At 43.1% G+C, this 21,982-nt stretch overlaps 1 protein-coding gene across 3 annotated transcripts in view; it reads right to left on the reverse strand.

The window, feature by feature from the left end:
* Positions 1-1,179: 1,179 nt before the first annotated feature.
* ACSM5 (acyl-CoA synthetase medium chain family member 5) overlaps positions 1,180-21,982 on the reverse strand; it is a 116,848-nt gene continuing 96,045 nt past the window's right edge. For all 3 annotated transcript variants that reach the window (XM_078440479.1, XM_060648663.2, XM_060648665.2), the window contains 11 exons: positions 19,463-19,670; positions 17,346-17,489; positions 14,803-14,956; positions 12,353-12,432; positions 10,585-10,708; positions 9,924-10,004; positions 9,673-9,774; positions 6,706-6,833; positions 6,522-6,621; positions 4,160-4,279; positions 1,180-3,767 (listed from right to left, as the gene is read on the reverse strand). In XM_078440479.1, coding sequence (XP_078296605.1) covers positions 3,657-3,767; positions 4,160-4,279; positions 6,522-6,621; positions 6,706-6,833; positions 9,673-9,774; positions 9,924-10,004; positions 10,585-10,708; positions 12,353-12,432; positions 14,803-14,956; positions 17,346-17,489; positions 19,463-19,670 — 1,352 coding nt within the window. In that variant the 3' untranslated portion in view covers positions 1,180-3,656. The remainder of the gene's footprint in view (positions 3,768-4,159; positions 4,280-6,521; positions 6,622-6,705; positions 6,834-9,672; positions 9,775-9,923; positions 10,005-10,584; positions 10,709-12,352; positions 12,433-14,802; positions 14,957-17,345; positions 17,490-19,462; positions 19,671-21,982) is intronic.

Genomic DNA, 21,982 nt, shown 5'->3' on the forward strand with positions numbered 1-21,982 from the left:
AAAGGTGGGCAGAGGTCTTGGCAGAGAAAGGACAGAGGTGGAGACCCAGGGAGGGGCTGCTGTGCAAAATGTCCCCGGCTTCAGTCGTTCCATTTGTTAAATAGTGATTTTAATGCTCTCTTCTCAGGATTCGAGTGGGAAACTGCTCGGATCCGTTTTCCCCAAGATGGCTCTTGCAAGATGATTTTGCCTGAGCAGTGTTCACGTTCACTTTTTTTTTTTTTTTTTTTTTTTTAATGCACAAATGCATGAGGAAAAAAATGAACAGGACTCCGGACTCATCCTCTAACATATATATATTGCTTAGGGTGAAGATACTTTTGTTTAAATGTGAGTTGATTTATAGCACAGATGGTATGTGGAGACAGCCACATTTCTGAAGGTAACATGGGAGTGAGTGAAGGTGAGAAATAACAGAGTTAGAGGACTTTAGCAGAGCATCTAGCACAATGCCTGGCACAGAATAAATAGTCAACAGAGGGATGGTAGCAGTTCTTGTGGCTGTTGTGATTACAATGACTTCTAAGGCTGGGGCTGCTGGTGGGGAAGTGTGGGGAGCTGGTGCCTGGCTCCCAAGGGTGCAGCTGCAGCTGAGTTTTGCCTTTTTCGTTTTGGAGACAAGCTGGGCTGGGGCGACTGTGGGAGAAATGGCTGAAGGGGGGAGGGGCTGTCAAGGGTATCAGTTTGGGAGGGTTCTTGGGGGAGGGTGAGTGGGCCTCCCCATGCCTCCACCCCTGCCCTTCATCATCCTTGGCTTATACTGACTGAAGTCTGGACAAAGGACCCTGGGTGGGGAGCTCTGATTACCGCTAGAGAACAGACTGGCTCAGCCAAGGGGCTTAGAGGAGAAGACTCCAGTTCCAAGTCCCTGGCTTTTAAGGAACTGACAATTTGCAGGGCTCATTAGGAATTCCAGCAGTGTCTTATACATGACTCCAAACCCCTGCTAAGAGCACTAATGGGGTTGCAAAGTCAGACCTGTTGGGTTGGGGTAAATCACCAAAGCCCTCTGAATTTCCACCTTTAAAATTAAGAGAATTAAAAAAAAAATTAAATTAAATTAAATTAAATTAAATTAAGAGAATTTGTCCATGCCATAAAGGCAAAAGACTTAAAAACAAGCAAATCACTTTTGACAAGGTTTTTTTTTTTTTTCTTTTTAAGAGCTAGTGAAACTTTAAGAGGATTATTTCACGCCATAAAAACCTTCAGGGGCTTCTTAGCACTCGTTGAAGACAAAATTCCTAACAAGCCATCCTGAACTACAAATTGCATAACCTCTTTGTTCTACCTGTAAAATGCAGGTATGTTATCAGTACCGATTCAAAAAGATGGTTGAGAGTTAAGACATTTGGAACTGTGTCTGGACATAGCTGGTGCTGAGTGTGAGCTGTTCTTAGAAACACAAACCTATCTCTCCCACCTCAGGGCCTTTGCACATGCTATATCCTTTATTCAGAACACTGGGTCCCAATCTTTTTACTTAGTTTCCTTCCACCTTTCAATCTCAGTTCACCAGGGACTTCCTTATGGAAGGCTGTCCTGATATCCTGAGTCCTCCCATAGATTGATCAATCCCCTCAATCTATGGGGATCTAAACTCTAATCTAAACTCTTTCCCTCGTGGCATTTATCACAGTTGTGCATTATGTGCCTTATTCTTTTGATGAATAACATCAATGTCCCCACTGGACTGTAAGGCTAGAGTCATGGGCTGAATTGTGTTCCCCAAATTCATATGCTAAAGTACTAATCCCCAATACCTCAAGTTGTATTTGGAGATGGGGCCTTTAACATGGTGATTAGATTAAACTGGGGTCACCAGGCCCTCATCTAATCTGACTGGTGTTCTTATAAGAAGAGGATATTAGAACATAGACACATACAAAAGAGGGAGGAACATGTGAGGACATAGGAGAGGATGGCCATACAACCAAGGAGAGAAGTCTCAGAATTAAATTAACCCCACTGACACCTTGAACTTGGACTTCCAGCCTCCAGGACTGTGGAAATAAATTTCTGTTGTTAAAGCCACACAGTCTTTGGTACTTGTTATGAAAGCCCAAACAGACTCACATAGGTATCAACTGAGTTGGATTTTGCTTCTTATTGTATTCCCAGAGCCCAGCACTGAGCAGGTGCTCCATAAATATTGACTGGTGGGTGAATGGAGGTGCTGGGGGTCAGGCAAACAGCACTAAAGATCACTTTGAGCTTTTATCTGCTTTGCTGCACATGGCTGGTCTCAGCTGCCCAGAACCACCTCTTTCTGTTTCTGGGCCTGGGACACGGCTTTGGGTCTTTATGTCTTTCCTGGGCACAATGTAATACACTAGCACTTGGGGGATGATGTGTTGGTCTGTGGAGGCAGATTGTGGCTTGGGGGAGTTGTTTCTTTAAAATAATTTTTTCATTATTTCACCACGTTAAAGGCCCCATCTCCAAATACAACTTGAGGTATTGGGGATTAGTACTTTAGCATATGAATTTGGGGGACACAATTCAGCCCATGACTCTAGCCTTACAGTCCAGTGGGGACATTGATGTTATTCATCAAAAGAATAAGGCACATAATAGTTAACAAAATAGTTAGGCACAAAATAGTTAACACAGACTCACTGAGAAAGCCAGGAAAATAAAGAAACACACAGAAAGGAAAGAACTATTGTCCACTATTTTCAATCCCCAGGAATATTGCTCTTAGCACAAGTATTTCCTTTCAGGCATTTTTCCATAGTTTTCCCTTTCCCTTTCAAAGTTTTGGTTCTCCACTATACATATACTGTTTTTATTCTGATTTAAAATTAATTTAGCTCAAGTTTTCCCCAAGGCATATTTTTTAAAGCCTCAATATTTATTGAGTTAATCTATTACACTTGAGTTAATCATTGCCTTGTTGGTTGGACACTGAATTTTTCAATTTTTTTCAGTTTTAACACAATGCTCCAGAAATGTCCTTTGAATTCCTTCCTTTTTTTTCTCCCTAAGTTTATTTATTTATTTTGAGACAGAATATGAGCAGGGGAGGGGCACAGAGAGAGAGAGATAGAGAGACAGAGAGAATCCCAAGCAGGCTCCGAGCTGTCAGCACAGAGCCCAGTGTGGGTGTCTATCTCATGAACCATGAAATCATGACCTGAGCTGAAACCAAGATTTGGACACTTCACCAACTGAGCCACCCAGGCACCCCTGACTCCTTTCTTTTATAATGACTGCTAAACAGAATTTCTGAGCTAAAGGATATGACCAATTTTTTATGACCCTGGATGTGATTACCAAATGGCTTTATCAAAAGGGTTGAGTGGTTATACTCCAACGGGCAGTGAATGAGATCACAGGTGCCCTGACTCTGTGATGACCTGTCCTTCAGAGAGCCGGCTGGAAGGAAGACCAGTGGGCGGCTGCTGAGGATGCCTCCAGACAGAGGAGGGGGAAGTCAAGCCACCAAACACCACCACTAGACTGGTGGTGGATGTACACTCTGGGTTAGTGATGTTCTTCTGCTCTCTTCCTCCAGGGTCCTCCAGGTTCCTCCAATGATTCTGGAGATGCCCATGTGGAACTGAAAGCCTCTGATACTGTAAGGTAGAAGGGATGATGCTCCAAACAAGGACTAACCAGTGATCGCACCAGCTCCTCTTAGAAGCTTCTGAGGCCTATGGGGCCTTTCGTGGGCTGCCTCTCGTCTCCCCCCACTCTTGGCTTCTCAATTTACTCCTTTGGATCTTTCCAGAAACCGTCTTGGGCAGTTCTGAAACAAAGGTCACCTAGTGACCATAAACAAAAACATTTTGAAATCATCATTTCCCAGAAAGACTTCTGTCTTGAGTCATTACCCTCTGCTGCTTCATTGGAAAACCTCCGTGATTCATAGATTGCTCCAAATGGCAAAGACCAAAATGGCTAGGGCCTGGGGCATATGACCTTGCCAGCAGCAATTCAGCACCATCCCCCCAAACCTGGTTTATGCCACTTTTTAGGGTCAGAACAAACTGTAGTTTGGGGTGGGCCCGATGGGGAAATAGGGAGAAAAGGCTGAAGCAGCAGGTAGAGTTATTTGTATCTTCATCCCCCCAGCACCTGACCCTGAGAGAGAATGCACCTAGTGTGTGCTTAGGTGATTTCCCAGCTCATCATGTCCTAGAACCCCCATGTTTACCTTCCTGGGGTACTTGTATGGAGCAGTCACCCTCTTCACATGCTCCTGGAGCTCCCGAGTTAGTTTCTCTGGATCTTGAGAGGAGTAAGTTGGAGAAAGGACTATAAAAGCCTTCACCACCTGCCAGAAAAAAAAAATCCAAAAACAAACCCCCCTAAACCAGAAAGAATCAGGCCCTGTATAACAACTCTTTTCTCCTTAACCTAGCCTTGTAAATAAGTGTTTACACTTGCCAGCCCAGCACGAAAATCCTGCCAGCAGGATTCAGCCAGCGAAATGGACATCATTTTTTTTGCCCTGTTGCCTCCTTTCCAGGAACAACTATTGGAAGCACTGGCTTTTATGGAATGATTCCAGGATCCTACCTGTTTCCCAAACTTCTCTCCTTTCCTGAAATGACACCATTAGCAGTCAATGGGCTTCTCTTCCAATGGAAATACTTTGGAGTAAAGAGCTTCACAAACTCCTTAGGGTCCATACCTTCCAGGTCTTCCTGACTAGAAAGGTAACTGGCAATGCCCCAGATAGGCAGGATTCGGGAAAATGCAGACCACTCTCCCAAGGGGAGATGGGTCTTTCTGAGCCTGCATATATGAGTGTTTACAATCAGCAAACGTTTTGCTGCACAGCTTCCATGCCAGGCATCCTGAGAGACATTCTGCACCTTGGTAGTTTCTGCCTGAGTCTTTCTTTGCAGGCTGCCTCCTGCCATGGAGGAGGAGTCCTGAATTCAGGCACAACAGAACATGGTTTCTGATAGGAATGGAAGAGTTCAAAGGCCAGTAGGTTGCTTATCCACCCCAGCATATAGCTCAGTCAACAACATCCTGTTAGGTGGTGGTTCACCATCCTTGCATACTTCCCAAAGGCGGGCATCTCACTACCATTCCAAGTTCAAACAGATCTGGTTATTAGGAAGGGCTTTCTCTGGCTGTTAAAACTACCAAACATTTATTGAGTACCTTCTACACGCCAGGCTCTGTTCTGAGTACTATAAGCAGATTAACTGTGCACACAGCCATTTGTCAAACCCCAGTTAATTTGTGGCATACAAAACTAGCTGTACTTTTCCAGCTGTGATTTCTCCAACACAGACATGGGGTTCCCACCTCCCTTTTTCCAAATTAGTGGCCTCAAAGTTTTTTTTTCATGTTCACTGATTTATTTTAAGATGGCAGGGAGGGGCAGAGAGTGATGGAGAGAGAGAATCCCAAACAGACTGCGCTGTCATGAACTGTGAGATCGTGACCTGAGCTGATTCAAGAGTCAGATGCTTAACCAAATGAGCCACCCAGGTGCCCGTGGCCTGAAAGTTTAATGGGCACCAGGATCACTTGGATAGGGGCTTCTGGTCAAAATGAAGATGCCTTGGGCTGCATCCCCAATCGCTCTGATTCAGCAAGACTGACTTCAGGTCTAGAAATCTGTAGTAAAAAAAAATTTTTTTAAACGTTTATTTATTTTTGAGAGGGACAGAAAGACAGACCATGAGTGGGGGAGGGGCAGAGAGAGAGAGAGAGAGACACAGAATCTGAGGCAGGCTCCAGGCTCTGAGCTGTCAGTACAGAGCCTGACGTGGGGCTTGAACTTACCGCGAGATCATGACCTGAGCCAAAGCTGGACAGTTAACTGACTGAGCTACACAGACACCCCTACAAATTTTGTATTTTAAACAAAATGATGCAGCTGTGAGTAGTCCAGGGCCCAGATGAGAATCACTCTTGTGGCCCTGGTGCTTCTGAGAACAGAGCCCGATTTTGCACTAACTTTCATAAGGTAACTACACTATAAGTAGGATTATGTTGCATTTACAGCCAGTGAAAAACACATAGGTCTGCCTATGGGCTTAATCCTCCCATTCTATTCTGCTGGAACCCATGGGAAGAAATTTTCATTTCTCCTAAGAAAGGTCAGCTTATTAAACTTGGCCCATCCTTCCGCTATATCAAGGTCACTTTGGATACTTTCTGTGTCTTCCCTCAAGTTGGATATTCCTCAGCAGTCATGTCTGGCATGCTTGCTATATCCTCACCTGAAAACAGGAAAGTACTCTTTATTGGCCAGGATGGATGACAGAGCCTGCATTCACCAAGATTTCCTGCCCAATAGTCCACCTCTGTTGGACCCAGTTCTATGTTCACTTGACAGCAAAGCATTGGTATCTTCTTATCATGTCCCTCTAGACAGTCTGTCTCTAAATACATGAGGGTAATGCTTAACCAAAGGAATGTGTGCCTGATGGTGACACTCAGACTTTGTAATATCTGGAGTCAGGGGAAGATATGGGGGAGTTTCCATCTTACTCTGCTGGGTGCTAACAGGTACACAACCAGAAGGAAATATTCTTGGATGGACTAGTTACCTCCCCTCTGATGGGGTCTGGACTGCTGACCACAGCAGCCTCCAGGACAGCTGGGTGCTCGGCAAGGGCACTTTCCACTTCAACAGGCCCAATCCGGTAGCTGGAAGAGAAAAGCAAATTCTTCTAAGTAACCTACCCGCCCCACCAAGCTTCAAAGAGAGAAGGAAAGAGCAGACAGCTTGACCTTGAGGAATTGATCACATCGTCATTTCGTCCCATGAACCAAAAGTAGCCATCCTTGTCCTTGTGGGCTCGGTCCCCTGTGATGTAAAAGTCCCCTTGTTCTGATGCCTCTGTCTTCTCAGGATTGTCCTGGAAGACAAAAGAAGTCCATGAAGGGCCATCTCAGCACAGCCACTAAAGCCAGCTATGGCCCTAGCAGCCCCATGCAGGAGACCAGGGACCCCTAACAGGAAGTCCACAAGTTCCCAAAGACCAAGCTGGCCAGAATTTCACACTGGACAAGGAGCTATGAAATGTGTGCATTTTCTCTCTTTTAGATGGAAGTGTCAGGAAATGATTAAGGACAGCCCCTCGCTACCATTTTTAGAAGGGTCCAAGGAAACATAGTTGGAACACAGGAAGGTGGCCACAGGGCCACTGGCTCTGGGTTTTGTTTTGTTTTTGTTTTTTTTTGCATAAAAGAACACACTCTTTGTGCTCAGAAATCACTAAAGGTAGAAAGTGAGGGCTTGGCCACAAAGCAGGGGTAGAGGAAAGATGAAAAACTAAAAATCAAACTCTGATTCTTAAAGATTTAAAGAAGCTACTACCCAACAAGAAAAATAAACAAATTAATTACTGTTGTATGCAACTATCTGGATGCATGTCAAAAACATTATGCTGAGTGACAGAAACCAGACACACAAAAATGAGTACTCTGTGATTCCATTTATATAAAGTTCTTTACAAAAAAAAAAAAAAAAAAAAAAAAGGCGAGGCACCTGGGTGGCTCAGTCAGTTAAGTGTCTGACTTCTGCTCAGGTCATGATCTCATGATTCGTGGGTTCTGGCCCCGCATTGGGCTCTGCGCTGACAGCTCAGAGCCTGGAGCCTGCTTCTGATTCTGTGTCTCCCTTTCTCTCTGCCCCTTACCTGGTCTCACTCTGTCTCTCTCAAAAATAAATAAACATTAACAAAGAAAATTTAAAAAAAAATAGGCAAAATTTTTCTATAGCAACAACAAATAATTTAGCAATTGCCTATGGCTTGGGGATTGACTGCAAAGGGGCACAAGGGAACTTTCTGGGGGGATAAAAATGTTCTATATCTTGATTCTGGTGGTAGTTACCTAAGTGCATACATTTGTCAAAAGTCATTGACCTGTACACATAACATAGGTTACATACATTTTATTGTATGTAAATTATGCCTCAATTTAAAAACTGCATTCTGAGAAAAAAGAAAAAAGCTAAGCTGTCAATACCTAAAAATAAATTTCATACAAAACCTGAAAGAAGTATACAGAGAAAAAACTCTTTAGAACATTTAAGAAGATACATTTAAATGGAAAGCTAGAAAGACTGAATTTCATAAATATGTTAATTCTCTCCCAAACTGATCTAGAGATGTAGTGACACTCATTAGAATACTAACAAACATTTTCCATGGAATTTGACAAGTTGATTCTACAATGTATATGAGAGAGTAGAGAGCTAAGAGTAGGTAAAACATGTGTAAAGAAGCTGAGGAAGAAAGAGCTTTACTCTACTAAATATTAAAATTTGGGGGAATGTTTTCCTGGATAAAGCTCTATGGTATCAGCACCAGAATAAAACACATGGCCAATTAAATAGAAGGATCTGCCAAAACTTAGCTATCTATGGATATATCAAACTTTTATTTCTGACCAAGCTGACATGACAGATCACTTTTCTTTGAGATTTAATTTTTGTCCTTAGTTGAAAAGGACTCAAGAAGAAAACTAACAGTTGGTGCTGCAAAGAAAAAGTTGAAACAAGTAAAGATTCTTGTGCAGCAAGTAACTTTACAAATTATTTGACTCCCTCAATGGGCTGATCACAGACCCAGAAAGGTCCTGTATGTGAGTGCTGTGAGGACCAGGGTCATGTCTTCCCTGCCATTGCTGGATACTTAGCGGCATGAAGTAGCCACTTAATAAATAATGAATGTATAAATTATTCAGGAAAGTCAAGGATTTGCTGTTGTTTACAAAAATGATTAGAAGGAAATACATTAAAAATTTTAAATTATCTCTGATTGGTGTATTACTGTTTTATTGTTGGGAGGCTTTTTTGGGTTTTTGTTTTTGTTTTGTTTTGGTTTTTTTTTTGGTTTATTCTGGTAGGTAAGCTTCTGTGACTTTAAATGAAATACCATGCCATGAAAGACTATTTCTCTTGTAGTCACAGAAGCCACTAAAACACATATACACCACTCTAAAAACAAATGGACTGATTTTTATGTGTTCCTCCCGGTGTAGCGGACTGGCAGCTTCGCATACAGCCAGATAGAGTTTCTACTAAAGCCGTGGTTCTTAACCTTGGTTGCACATCTGAATCACCAGGGGAGCTGATCCACATCCTCAGAAAGGTTGATCTCATTCAGTGGGGCTTGAGTATCCGTAGTGTTTTGAAGCTTCCAAGGTGTTTCTAATGTGCAACCAGGGTTGAGAACCATGTCAATAGAGCTTTATAGAGGAGTCTCACAAAAAGAAAGCCCATCATAAACACCAACAAAAGTGGGCACAAGAGAGAGGTAATTACTGGGTTATCACAGAAACTTAGACTAGAATTTTTGGGCACAAGCCCTGCCAGTAAGCCCCTCTTGCACACAAGACTCAAGACAAAAAGAATTCTGAAAATTAGGCTCTGACACAAATTGCAGTTTGACTTTTGTGAAGTCCCTTCCTTTCTCTGAACTGCAATTTTTCATCACTGAAATGATGGGTCTCCCCTGTGTTTTAAATTTACACTCTCAGACATACCCATGCTCACATCCATGTCCTGTACATACTAGGTGCTTGACATTGGATAAGTCACTTTATCTTTCCAAATTCTTTATCAATAATAATACCAACTTACCTCATGCAGTTATCGCAAGGGTTAAACAAACAGGTGTTTATAAATCTTGGAACACAATGCTCAGCACACAGAAATCATTGTGAAAATGGCCATCCCCTGCCACTTACCAAATAGCAACTGAAGAAACAGAAGGGCCGGGCAGGCCTGACTCGGACAGCAACATTTCCCTCTTCTCCCGGAGGCAGGATGTTGCCCTCATCATCCACAATCTGGCAGAGAGATCATAGGGCAGTGTCTGGATATCTGCACAGCCAGGCCACCCCCCCCCCCCCAAGCTAAGCCTGCTGTCGCTAACCCAGAACATGCATTGTGTTCTCTTTGAACCAAGCTTCAGCAGCAGTTAGGGGAGGCTGCCTACCTGCACATCGTAAGGTGGGGACGCTTTCCCCATGGATCCAGATTTTATTTTCATGCCTTTTGAATTGGCACAGATTACAACCTGGAGAGAAAGTAGTACCAATAAGGAGGAAGCTTATCCCCTTCGCTTCCTTTCTGGTGCCCATCTTTTCTCCCACTTTGCCTTCTAACTCTCCTCCCCCCTCTTCCTTTCTGTCTCTTCCTCATCCCTTCCTTCCTTCTCTTCTTTCCATAGTCACCACACATTTACTGAACGCCTACTGGGCACTCACACGTAAAGAACCAAATGTGTCGCTAAGCCGAAAGACTCAGTTGACCACCAAATCTCTGCTGCCCAGATGGCTGTGGGGAATAGTGTCTAAGATAGTGAGCGCTGACCGGAGACAGAGGTAGGCTGTCCTAGTGGACACAAACAGCACCCTTGGCCATGAGAGTTGGTTTGCTGGCTGTGGTGTCATTGTGAAATCACTTCAAATTATCTTTAAACCAAAAGGGAAGAAAAGCTGATGGGATTTTGTTATCAGCTTCTCCCAGTGGGCAGGGCAGTCCCTGACAGGTGTCTGGAAGGCAGGAGGCTCGGTGGGTTGGCCATCTCCCCCTACTGGCCAAGAGCCCAGGTGGAGGTGACCTGTGGCAGGGACCCAGGCCCCAGCAGCACTCACTGTTTCAGACTGGCCATAGCCTTCATGCAGCTCCAGGCCCACTTGGCTCTTCCATTTCTCTCTCACGTCAGGATTCAGGGCCTCTCCTCCGGTCAGACAGTGCTTCAGGCTCTGAAACTGGTACCTTTCTCAGTTGGAAAATAAGGCCACCTATGTCAGGAGTTCCCCATCCCCCACCTCACTCTCCAGTACTGCTGCTCAGGTCTAGACATCTAAAGGCACTGGAGGGTAAAAGGCAGGCTTTATAATCTGTCCCAACTACCCTATCCTCTGGCTTTGCAGGCATGTTCCTCAGGGGCAGGTAATTTTTTAAAAACCAATCCTGTCTGATTCTGAAAAATCAGAACCTCATATAGTAGGTTTTGGCATAACATAGTCAATTGGCCAAAATAACTTCGTTGAAAACAAACAGACAGTAAATTGCTTAGGACAGCCACCTGGTTATAAATCGATTACAAATTTAAACAGTAGAAAGTAGCCCTCTAGGAATATGAAAATTGTCAAGAATGGGCCAAAATTCCTACAGATATTAAATACATTGCAAATCTACCCTTCCATTTAACAAGTTATGCAACATGTGAACAATTGGTGGTTGCAAATACAGTTTCAACCATTTTTCCCCCTTTGGATAAACTCGGTTTGCGTATTAATTAGTATTACCTAGTATCTTTCAACCGAATTGCTCTTGAAAAAAATCATTCAGAGTCTGCTTTCTGTTAAAACCATGATATAGAGGTATACACAACGGGTCAGTGAATGGGGTGAATTCTTACATTAGGAAAGAATTCCCCAGGAGAGACATGCAAGAGCTCCCTTGGTGCTTCACGGACAGATACATGGGATGAGGGAAGATGTGGGGAGGGTGGGGACAACTCTCCACGACTTGGGAAAGAATAGAAGAGGCAGACATAGATCAGAGTCAGTAAGGACAACAGATGTGTCTCCACATAGCCCAGCAACTAGACTTGTCCTGCTAGCAGATGTCGCTTTGGATTCACCCAGGATGGGAGCCATAGGCACACAGTGTCTTGTTGCCTTCCGTGGGATACCTAAGGCATTCACTCAGAGGGCGGCTGAATGGGCTTAATCTGGGGCTGAGGCATGGAACATCGATTGTGGTGGGCTTGCTAGTCCTTGGCCTTGGCCACAAATCCCATTCCACAGGTGGCTAACAGGTATCCAATAATTCCTCCAACCTCACAGAAGTAGCAGACATATTGATGAGGGAATGGCCTATGGGTATACGATGGAGAGACAGCCCACCTCAAGTGCTAAAATTCCAGACTATCTTAAATCTATCCAATTCCATCTGGATGCAAATTCCTGGGTGGGGGGAGGGGCAAGAATTTCATTTATGTGGGGCATCTGCAAAGGATATAGATGCTTATGTGCTTGAGTATGTGTGCATGAGAGAAACACAGATATATATAATATTCTAGATATATATTCTCTATATAGAGAATCACAGATGTATGTGTGTATATTATATATACATATATATGTATACACATATATATACATATGTATACACACACACATATATATATATATATATATATATACATATACACAGAGAGAGAGAGAGAGAAGGAGAGGGAGAGAGGGGAGAGAGATAGGAGAGGGACAGAGATGAGACAGAGACAAAGAGACAGAAACACAGACAGAGGTGGTATGACAGCATAGGTGTGCATGTGTACATGTACTGTATGTATATGTACTGTACATTCGCATACTTAGGTCCCCAAAGCACCTAACAGTTGGGCTGTACCTGGTCAGATCCTCCTGTACAAGCAACCGGAAGATGGTGGGGACACAGCAGAGGGTGGTGATCGGGAAACTGGAGAGAGTCTAAACAAAAACAATTAGAGGTATTGGGGTGGGCCTTTATGCCGATGGAGCAGGTGAACTGGGTCTTCATACTCTCATTACCAGAGCAGAGAAGTTGAAAACTACACATGGCATCCAGCCTCCAAGGTGGCTCCAGATGACTTCACTTCCTGGTATTTTACTCTTGTGGGGTGCCTTCCCACACTGAACCAAGTTTGGTCTGTGTGTCCAAAAGCATTCGGCACAGGTGACAGATGCCACTTTCGAGATTAGATTGTACAAACACTACAGCTTCTGTCTGGGGGTACCATCCCTCTCTCCCCCTATCTTAAGTCACTTGCTCTGGGGAAAACAGGCCACCATGTCATGAGTATACTCGAGTGTATACAGTCAGAAACTGAAACCTTTGGCCAATAGCCAGTAAGAAACTGAAGTCCTCTAAAAACCACGAGTGGGTTTTTAAAGAGATTCTCTAGTCCCAGTCAAGCCTTAAGGTAATTGCAGTCCTGGCAGACGTCTTTCTTTTATTATGGTAAAATACACATCACATAAAATGTATCATTTTAACCATTTTTAAATGTACAGTCTAATGCCATTAAATACATTCACATTGTTGTACAACCATCACCACCATCCATCTCCAGAACTTTAAAAATCTTCCCAAACTGAAACTCTGTACCCATTACAAAATATTGCCCCATTTCTCCTTTCCTCCAGCTCCTGACCATTTCACTTTCTGTCTCCATGATTTTAACTACTCTAGATACATCATATAAGTGAACCATACAGTATTTATCCTTTTGTGGCTGGCTTATTTTTTCACTTAACATAATGTCTTCAAGATTCATCCATGATATAGCACGGGTTATTCCTTCTTTTTTTTTTTAACATTTATTTATTTTTGAGAGACAGCATGAGCAGGGGAGGAGCAGAGAGAGAGGGAGACACAGCACAGGGCCTAATGCAGGGCTCCAACTCAGGAACCATGAGATCATGACCTGAGCCGAAGTTGGAAGCTCAACCGATGGAGTTACCCAGGTGCCCTAAGTGTCATTCCTTCTTTGTAAAGGCTGAATAATATTCCACTGTATGCATGTATCACATCTTGTTTATTCATTTATCTGCCAATGGGAGTTGGTTGCTTCTACCTTTGGGCTATTAGGAATAATGCTGCTATGAACATGGATATACCTAGCTGACAGCTTGACTGCGACCTCATGAGAGGCCCTGATTCAGAACCACCTGTTAGACTGCTCCCAGACTCCTGACCACCAGAAACTGTGAGATACTAAATGTTGGTTTTAAGCTGCTAAGTTTAGGGGTAACTTACTACAATAGATAACTAATATACTAGGTAAGGGCTAGAGGCAGTAGAGGGACAAGGTACACACTGGCTGATCAAGCCCTAAGTGAAAAATGATGATGGTGAGCTTGGTAATGGCAATAATAGTCAATATGTGTTAGCAGCCCACTCTGTGCCAGGACCCATGCCTAGGATTGTTTCATCCTCCATAGGACTGTATTATCCCTTTCTTTCTTACAGATGAAGAAACTGAGGTTCAATTTCCTCATCTCAAGGAAAGAAGTTAGGTACCTTTCCCAAGGACACACAGCTAGCAAATGGAAGATGTAGGATCAGAGGTCAGGTCTGACTGATGGCATGGTGTATGCTATTAGCCACCAGGTGACACAGCTTACCTCAATGCAAAGAGCACGCACCCGCCGATGGCCCCTCAGATGTTTTAAGGAATGGTGGTTAGGATGTAGAGGGCAGAAGGAAGGTGCCCTATGTCAATAATTATGGGGTCAATAATTATGACAAAACCCGGGGAAAATGGGCAGGAGTCATCAGGATACTCCGGCTAGGTGAAATATTCACACTAAGCACCATGGATAGTAGCACATGGAATTGAGGAGTAGACTATGGCTTTCCCCAAGGTTTTGAAAAGTAACTAGGGTTTTGACAGGAGCACAGGAAGAAATTGGTGGAGGGAGAGGCACCCAATGCAGAAAACATAAAATATGAAAATGTTCAGAGATATTAAATGGTCTTGTCCAGGAATCTAGTTATAGGACAGGCAATAAATGAAGGTAGCCAGGTGGGCAGGAGTCAGATATAGATGGTCCTGGGAGCCATTTTGGTTAATATCAGCACCAAAGAGGCCTTGTGGTCACTTATGCCTTTTCTCCTGCAAATTCAAAACCTGTATTCCTTTTTTAAAAAAGCTTTATCTCTTTAAGTAATCTCAACCCCCAATGTGGTGCTTGAACTCACAACCCTGAGATCAAGAGCTGCATGCTCTACTGACTCAGCCAGCCAGTCATCCCCAATGCCTATACTCCACTCATTTCATTTACACCCAACACATAAGCCATATTTTTGTTTCTTACATTCAGAATAACCTTGGCATCAACTCGGGGCAGTTCATGCACAAAAATGCAAGATCCATTAGGCCAGGCAGAGAAGAGGGTCCAGGCTGCCTTCACCCAGCCCGTGTCTGAGGTGTTCCAGAAGATGTCTGATTTGGTCAAGTCCACCCACTGCCTGCCAAAAATTAGAGAAAGTCAGAACCTCCAGCAGTGCTTCTTCTTTTAAAAAGGATTACAGTATCAATGTTACCTTATTTGGAGCCTTGACCAAGGTTCACTTATAACTCACTTGTAGTTATCAAATTGGTACAAGAACCCTAAAGCCACTCTTTCTCTCAACAAGCATTTATGGAGCATATTCTGTGTATTTATGCCATAGGCGAAGGATACAGAATTAAACAGACAGATCCCATGCTTTCAAGAGTTCACAATCTAGTGGGAGTGATCTGTAAAGGAACACATAATCTCAGTACAATGTGATGAGGAAACTTCTTGATTCAGTCAAAGTTTATTCAGCACTTATTCTACACTTGGCATTAGAGTGTAGCAAAGAATAATCAGTCTTGCTTTGAGGAGCCTACAGTTTAGTAAGTTTAAACATCTAGGAAGACCCTGAAGAACAAGCTTTCAAAGAGTTAAACACAGAGCCATTTTACAATTATGCAATTACGCAATTCTGGAGAATGGGCACCCAACCCAGAGAAAGGATGGAGACGGATCTGAGAAATGGTTCCCCAGAGGAGGTGAGGGCTGCGTGAGATGTAAATGATGTGCAGGAACTACACAGGGGAGGCAGAGAAGGAAGGACATCCAAGGAAGGGGAGGCGGTGCCTGTGAGCATAGAAAATACACAAGTGGTCATATTCTGCACTTGGATTCTAGGACACACGGTCTTCCTGGTCCTCAACCTTGGCTGCTCCTTCTTGGTCTCCTCCTCCTAGTTCTCCTTGCTTACCACTTCATTGCAGAAATGCCTCAGGCATTCAGTGCCCAGGCCTCTTCTCTTCCCAGTGTCATTTACTCTTTGCTGATCTCATCCAATTTCATGGCATTAAGTACCACCTTGCTGACAATCCCATCATGAATATTTCCCACTAACTCTACACATGTATCTCCAAATACCTCCCAATATCTCCTTTCTTAACTCAGGGTATGGAGATGTCTACTAAGCATCTCAAACTTAGGACGCTGAAAATGAACTCCTCGTGTTCCTCCCACCAAACCGCTCAACATAGTCTTCCCACTGCCAGTTAACGCTTCTAATTGTTCAGGCCATAAAACGAGGCCTCTCTCACTTCACATCAAACCTGTCTTATTAGGCCTATGTTCAAACTACATTCAGAATCTTGCCTCCTCTCACTTCCCCTGCGGAAGCCTCCCTCCACCTTTGCCTCAATGCACTGGCTTCTGAAGTGGGCCTCTGCTTCATCCTTTGCCCCCTACAGATTATTCTCAACCCAAACTCCTGACAGATCCTTTAAAAAAGCAAATCAGGTCACATCACTCCTCTGCTCAAAATACGCCAATGTTCCTCAGAAAATTAAACATAGAATCACTGTATGATCCAGCAATTCCACTTCTGGATATATACACCCAAAAGAATTTGGGTTTGAATAGATGTTTATATACCCATGTTAATAGCAGCACTAGTGATAACAGCCAAAAAGCAGAAGCAACCCAAGTGTCCATCTTTGGGTGACTGGATAAACAACACTGATATGTTACATACGTTGCAATATTCATTAATGAGCCTTAAAAAGAAAGGAAATTCTGACACATGCTACAACATGGATGAAACCCGAGGACATTTTGCTAAGTGAAATGAGTTAGACATGAGGGAAAAATACTGTATGATTCCACTTATAGGTGATTCCCAGAGTAGTCAAATTCATAGAGACAGAAAGAAGAATGGTGGGTGTCAGGGTTGAGGAGGGAGTAAATGGGGAATTAATGTGTAAATGGGCAGAGTTTCAGATTTACAAAACAGGAAAGTTCCAGAGATGGATGGTGGGGATGATTGTATAACAATGTGACCGTCCTTAATAACACTAATTCTACACTTAAAAAGGTTAAGATAGTAAATTTTATGTTATACATCTCTTACCACAATTAAAAACAAAAACAAAAACTCTCCAATGGCTTCTCACCTTGCTCAAAGTAAAGCCCAGGCAAGGCCTTCTGATTCTACCTGAGTTCACACTTTGTTAGCTCTCTGACTTCATTCTTCTTTTTTTTTTTAAGTTTATTTATTTTGAGAGAGAGAGAGAGAGAGAGAGAGAGAGAGAGAGAGAGAAGAGAATGAGCAGAGGAGAGGCAGAGAGAGAGAGAGAATCCCAAGCAGGTTCTACACTGTCAGCTCAGAGCCCAATGCGGGACTCGATCTCACAAACTGTGGAGATCATGACCTGACCCGAAACCAAGAGTCAGACGCTCAACTGACTGAACCACCCAGGTGCCCCATGTTAGTTCTCTGACCTCACTTTTGCCACTATGCCTCTTACATTTCTCTGGCTTATTCCCTACTTTCTGTTACTTGACCTGCCAGATGAGCTGTCCCCTGGTACCTTCCACTGGCCACAAAACCCAGTCCATAGCTGGCCTGGGAGTGCTCAACCATCTTGGGGGCCCCAGTAGTGCCACTTGTGAAGTAGATGGCCAGTGGGTCTTGACTCTTGGTCCTCACACAGTTGTGCTCTGTGGATGCCTCGCTGTAAAACATAAAAATCCCAGGTGGTATTACAAGTAGTAAAAATAGTCATAATAACAATAATATTTATAACAACAATACTGGCTACCATCTTATTAAATACTACCTGTGAGGCACTGTGCTGGAAGCTCCAGTTGGCATTGTCTCTGAGCCCTACAATCACCTCATGGGGTAGGTACTATCATTATAACCCTTTGCAAATAAGGAAATTGAGGCTCAAAACTGGTGAAGCAACTCACTCAAAAGAGCCTGTGCTCCTCCACCTGGGCATGAGGACTCTCTGGTGAATAAGCACATTTCTGTGTCTATGCCTCTGCACATTTAAGGCACAGCTTTGCCCTCACCCCAATTCCAGGTAATTTAGGGCTGAAGGATTCCCTAAATTTGTGGGTTTGAGATCTGGGTAACTCCTAAAGTTCTGTGATCTGGCAAATCTTCTCACCCACTGGTTCTCAATCCTGGCTGGACCACAGGGGCAACTGGTGAGTTTTTAAAAGAAATCCCATTGCCCAGGCTCCACCTAGAGAAAAATAGAAGCTTTGATGGTGGGCCTGGGGCACTAGGATTTTTTTTTTTTTTTTTTGGGGGGGTATATTTTGGTTTTTTTAAAAGCTCCTCGGGTAATTCTAATGACAGCCAAAATTGAGAATTCCTGGTCTAGGCCAACCCAACAGCTCATCAATATCATCTGGGCAGATCTCTTACAATACAGATTCCCAGGGCCTTTGCTCAGGTACATCTGGTTAAGTAAGTCAGATGTGGGAATCTGAATTTAAAACAGTACCCAAAGATAAATGGCCAAATAAATAAGTAAAACAAAATAAACAGAATTTTCCATAATTTTTAGTAGAAAGTTTGCATTCTAATATAGGCAAGAACAATCTAAAGATTATTTACCATGTCCTCAAACTTCTAAATATATCTTTTTTACTTTACTACCTACACGTGCTGAGTATTTTCTGTTCAAGTTTCTGCTGATAATCATTGCAATGAAATATAACGTAATAATATATTATAAAAAATGTCACATATTGGAAATATAATATTTTTGAAAATACAAGATAAATTACTTGCAATGCATGCTTGTGGGTCTTATAATCCTAAAAATCTGTAACACATTTAAGTGAATGTGGCACATAGTTCTTTTTCAAATAAAGCTACTGATAAGAGACAAATGTTAATATTAGTAAGAAAAGTAAAATAAAGTGAAACAACACCCAGGTGAATGGGTGGTAGTTGGTCTGTGGAATGTGCATGTGTGACTTCATGGTACAGGCCTCTGACAGGGCCCCTTTTTGTTTCTGCCTCTGATCAGGACAAAATCTCAAATGCCAAGGTAGGCTTCCACCAGGGCATTGCTCAAAGGCAGATGGCTTTTGGTTCTGTCTCAACCATCACGTAACTACTTGTTAGCATCTTGCATAAGTCACTTTACTTTTCCAGTGTCAGTTTCCTTACCTGTAAAATTGGGTTAAAGGGTACTTCATAGGGTTTTTTTTCAAGTATTAAATAAGAGCACCAAACACAATGCTTACACAAAATAGATGTTCATTACATCTTTGGTGCATGAATGAATGTAGGTAAATGCTCACCGAGCACAATGCCTAGCATACACCAAGCACTCAATGCATGGCAGCTATTATTATATTACTAATTGACCACCCACTATGTCCTAAGTGCATCATATGGGTTATCTAGTTTACTCTGGCTACCAGTTCTGTAACCACTAGCACCATGACAGAAGCAAAAGACACCCAGAAAAGCTAATGACAATTCTAGTACTGAAAAGTGAGTGACTTTGAAGGATCTTAAGGCTGGGATTAGGTCTCAGGTCCACGTGATCTCCACAGTTGAGTGCTCCTTTCTGGTTCACTCTCTTCGTATACAATCAGCAATACACTCCATCCCCTATTACTTAAAGGGGGAAAACCTTGGCCTCATCTTTATGCTGTTCTCTGGAAAACCCCAACTTACCGGAGGAGTTCCCTAAAGTTCATCCAGCCTGGCCGACTGCTGTCTGACACCAGCAGCTTGGTCTGAAGGGAGGGGCAGTCAGCACTAATGGCGTCGACCCGCGGAGCCAGGGAGTCACTGGTGATAATGGACTTGGCCCTGGATGCCTGCAGCCTGTATTTGAGGTCCTTCTCCGTCAGCTGAGAGACACCCGGAATCATGACAGCCCCTGGCACCACACAGAGAGGGGATGTTGACTGGGCAGCAGGGGAAGAGCCCTGTGAAGAAGTCCAGACCCTGATAGTCACATCAGAGAAAGGAACAGGAAGGGACTGGACAGGGTTGGAATGCCTGAACTGGAAAAGGTAACAATAATGACAATAATGGAATCCAGAATATGTTTATGGAGCACTTACATGTGCTAAGAATTTACATGCATTATTTCATTTAATTCTCACAACCCTGATGAGTAGGTGCTATTTTTATACCCATTTTGCAGATTCAAACAACAACAACAACAAAAACAACAACTAAGACTTAGACCCTTATGCCTTAATTAAATGAAATAACTTGCCCAAGATCACACAGCTAACATGTGGTAGAACTGGGATTGTGAGTCTAAGAGGTGGTAAACCTAAGGGTCCAAGATCTCAAATACTGTTTTAGAAATGACCTAGCTCCTTGGTTTGCCATGCCTTCACACAAAAGGCTACAATAAATCCTAGTGTTGAGAGTGGATCTCTTGGGGTGGGTGGTGGGAGGGTAGGTACAGTAGGTGGGAGCTTGTATAACATCAACCAAAACCACTTCTGAATGCAGCTGAGTCCATCTCTTCCCAAGGGGAAGGGATGTGGAAGCATAAAACATGGACAAATTTTATCAGACACCTGAAAAGCCACCTGAGTATCTCAGAATGGAGGTTGTAAACACCCACTGAGCCCAGCACTCTCATTTCACAGATGAGAAGAAAGAGATCCTAAAAGAATGGGTCATCCTGCCATGGCCAGTGAGTGAGGACAGTAGACAGAGGAAGGGGCCAATCCCAAATGGTGTTAGAGCCAAACCAAAGTTCTCATTACACTTCGCTTTATCTCCTAAGCTTTTACAGGTTTTAAAACCCAGCATGAACACTTTGGGAGGTGAATGGTATCTCTTTACTTCATCCCTCTGCTTTAGCTATTTCCAGAAGTCTGTCCCACCTGGAGTTGTGTGTGCTGTTTTGGGGGCCCAAGCAGATGGTGGACAGCTAGGGATGTCAGCAAGAGAAATGAGCCTAACACCATAGACTAGAAGACCAGTAATAAGTGCATATCAGGAGAACATGGCAATGTGAGAATATAAGGACATCCAGCTTGGGGATCCTCTAAAATGTTGGAGATGATGTTGGACTTGACATGGTCATGTATGATGTAGTCTTGAACTATTTTATTTGGACATCAAAGAAATGGGTGAATCTGCACAATTGGGGGAACTGGAGACATTTAGATAACAGGAAAAATAATGAAAATAATACCCCAAAAAGAAGTTTTGATCATGCAAAGTGCCCAACACACTGCCGGGCACATAGTAGGTCCTCAAGAAAAGCATAAGGGCTCCTTTACCTAGGCTCTCATTTAAATAAACCTTATATGCCATGGCAGGATATGGAGAACTCCCAAAACCTGTGGGTCTGTTTCTTTTCCTCAAGCTGGATGTACTATAATGGTGCTTATTTTTATATTTTGTGCAAGAGTATATAAAAATAAAAGTAAAGTTCCTGCCTTTTTTTTTTGACAATCCATTCACAAAATGGTTGACTAAACTTGTTTGTATAGAAAAGCTAATTCTCTGGTATGAGTTTGTATCCCCCTCTGTTTTGCAAACATTTTTTGTAAAAACATCCATATTTCAGACAGTGTTCTATGGACAGGGTTGGAGGGCATGGACAACCTTTCAAGTGGTGGAAAGTTCCCAGTGGGTGGAGAAACCAGCTCTCCACCAAAAGTAGTTGTCTTGCTTTTGTAAAGTCAGCATAAAAACTCCAGCCCTTTCAATAAGAGCATCAGAGGGTCAGCAGAGGCCCTCTGGGTTCTATTGATGGTGTCCTTTTTCTGCCTCTGCTCCTGTGCTGGAAGAATCACCCCAAGAAGATCAATGGTCCATTGCCTTGGCCATTCATAACAGCAGGAGGAGGAATCCTCAAGGGCTAATCTTATGGCTTTGATTATTTTGTCCTTCTCTTTCTTCCCTTGGCAGCTGGTAGATGCTGTGGTGGTGAGAGCCATAAAGTCTAAGAGTGAAAGTAATGTAGATTGACTAGGAAGGTCTCTTACGCATACTTGCATTACTCTCCACATGCTCACAGCTCCCAAACCATGACCAGCAAAAAATATGTTCGGTTTGTTCCACTCAGATTTTTTCTAAAGTTTATTTCATTCTCAACAGTTTTTCTTCCCCCATAAAAATCCAGAGTTTTCTATTACAAAGTCAGAAGTGCTGGAAACACTGGCCCTCATTCACACACGGAAACATCTGGCTGGAGTTGAGAAGCAGTTGCCCCCT

This window comes from Panthera onca, chromosome E3, assembly GCF_046562875.1.
Source record: "Panthera onca isolate mPanOnc1 chromosome E3, mPanOnc1 haplotype 2, whole genome shotgun sequence".
NCBI lineage: Eukaryota > Metazoa > Chordata > Mammalia > Carnivora > Felidae > Panthera > Panthera onca.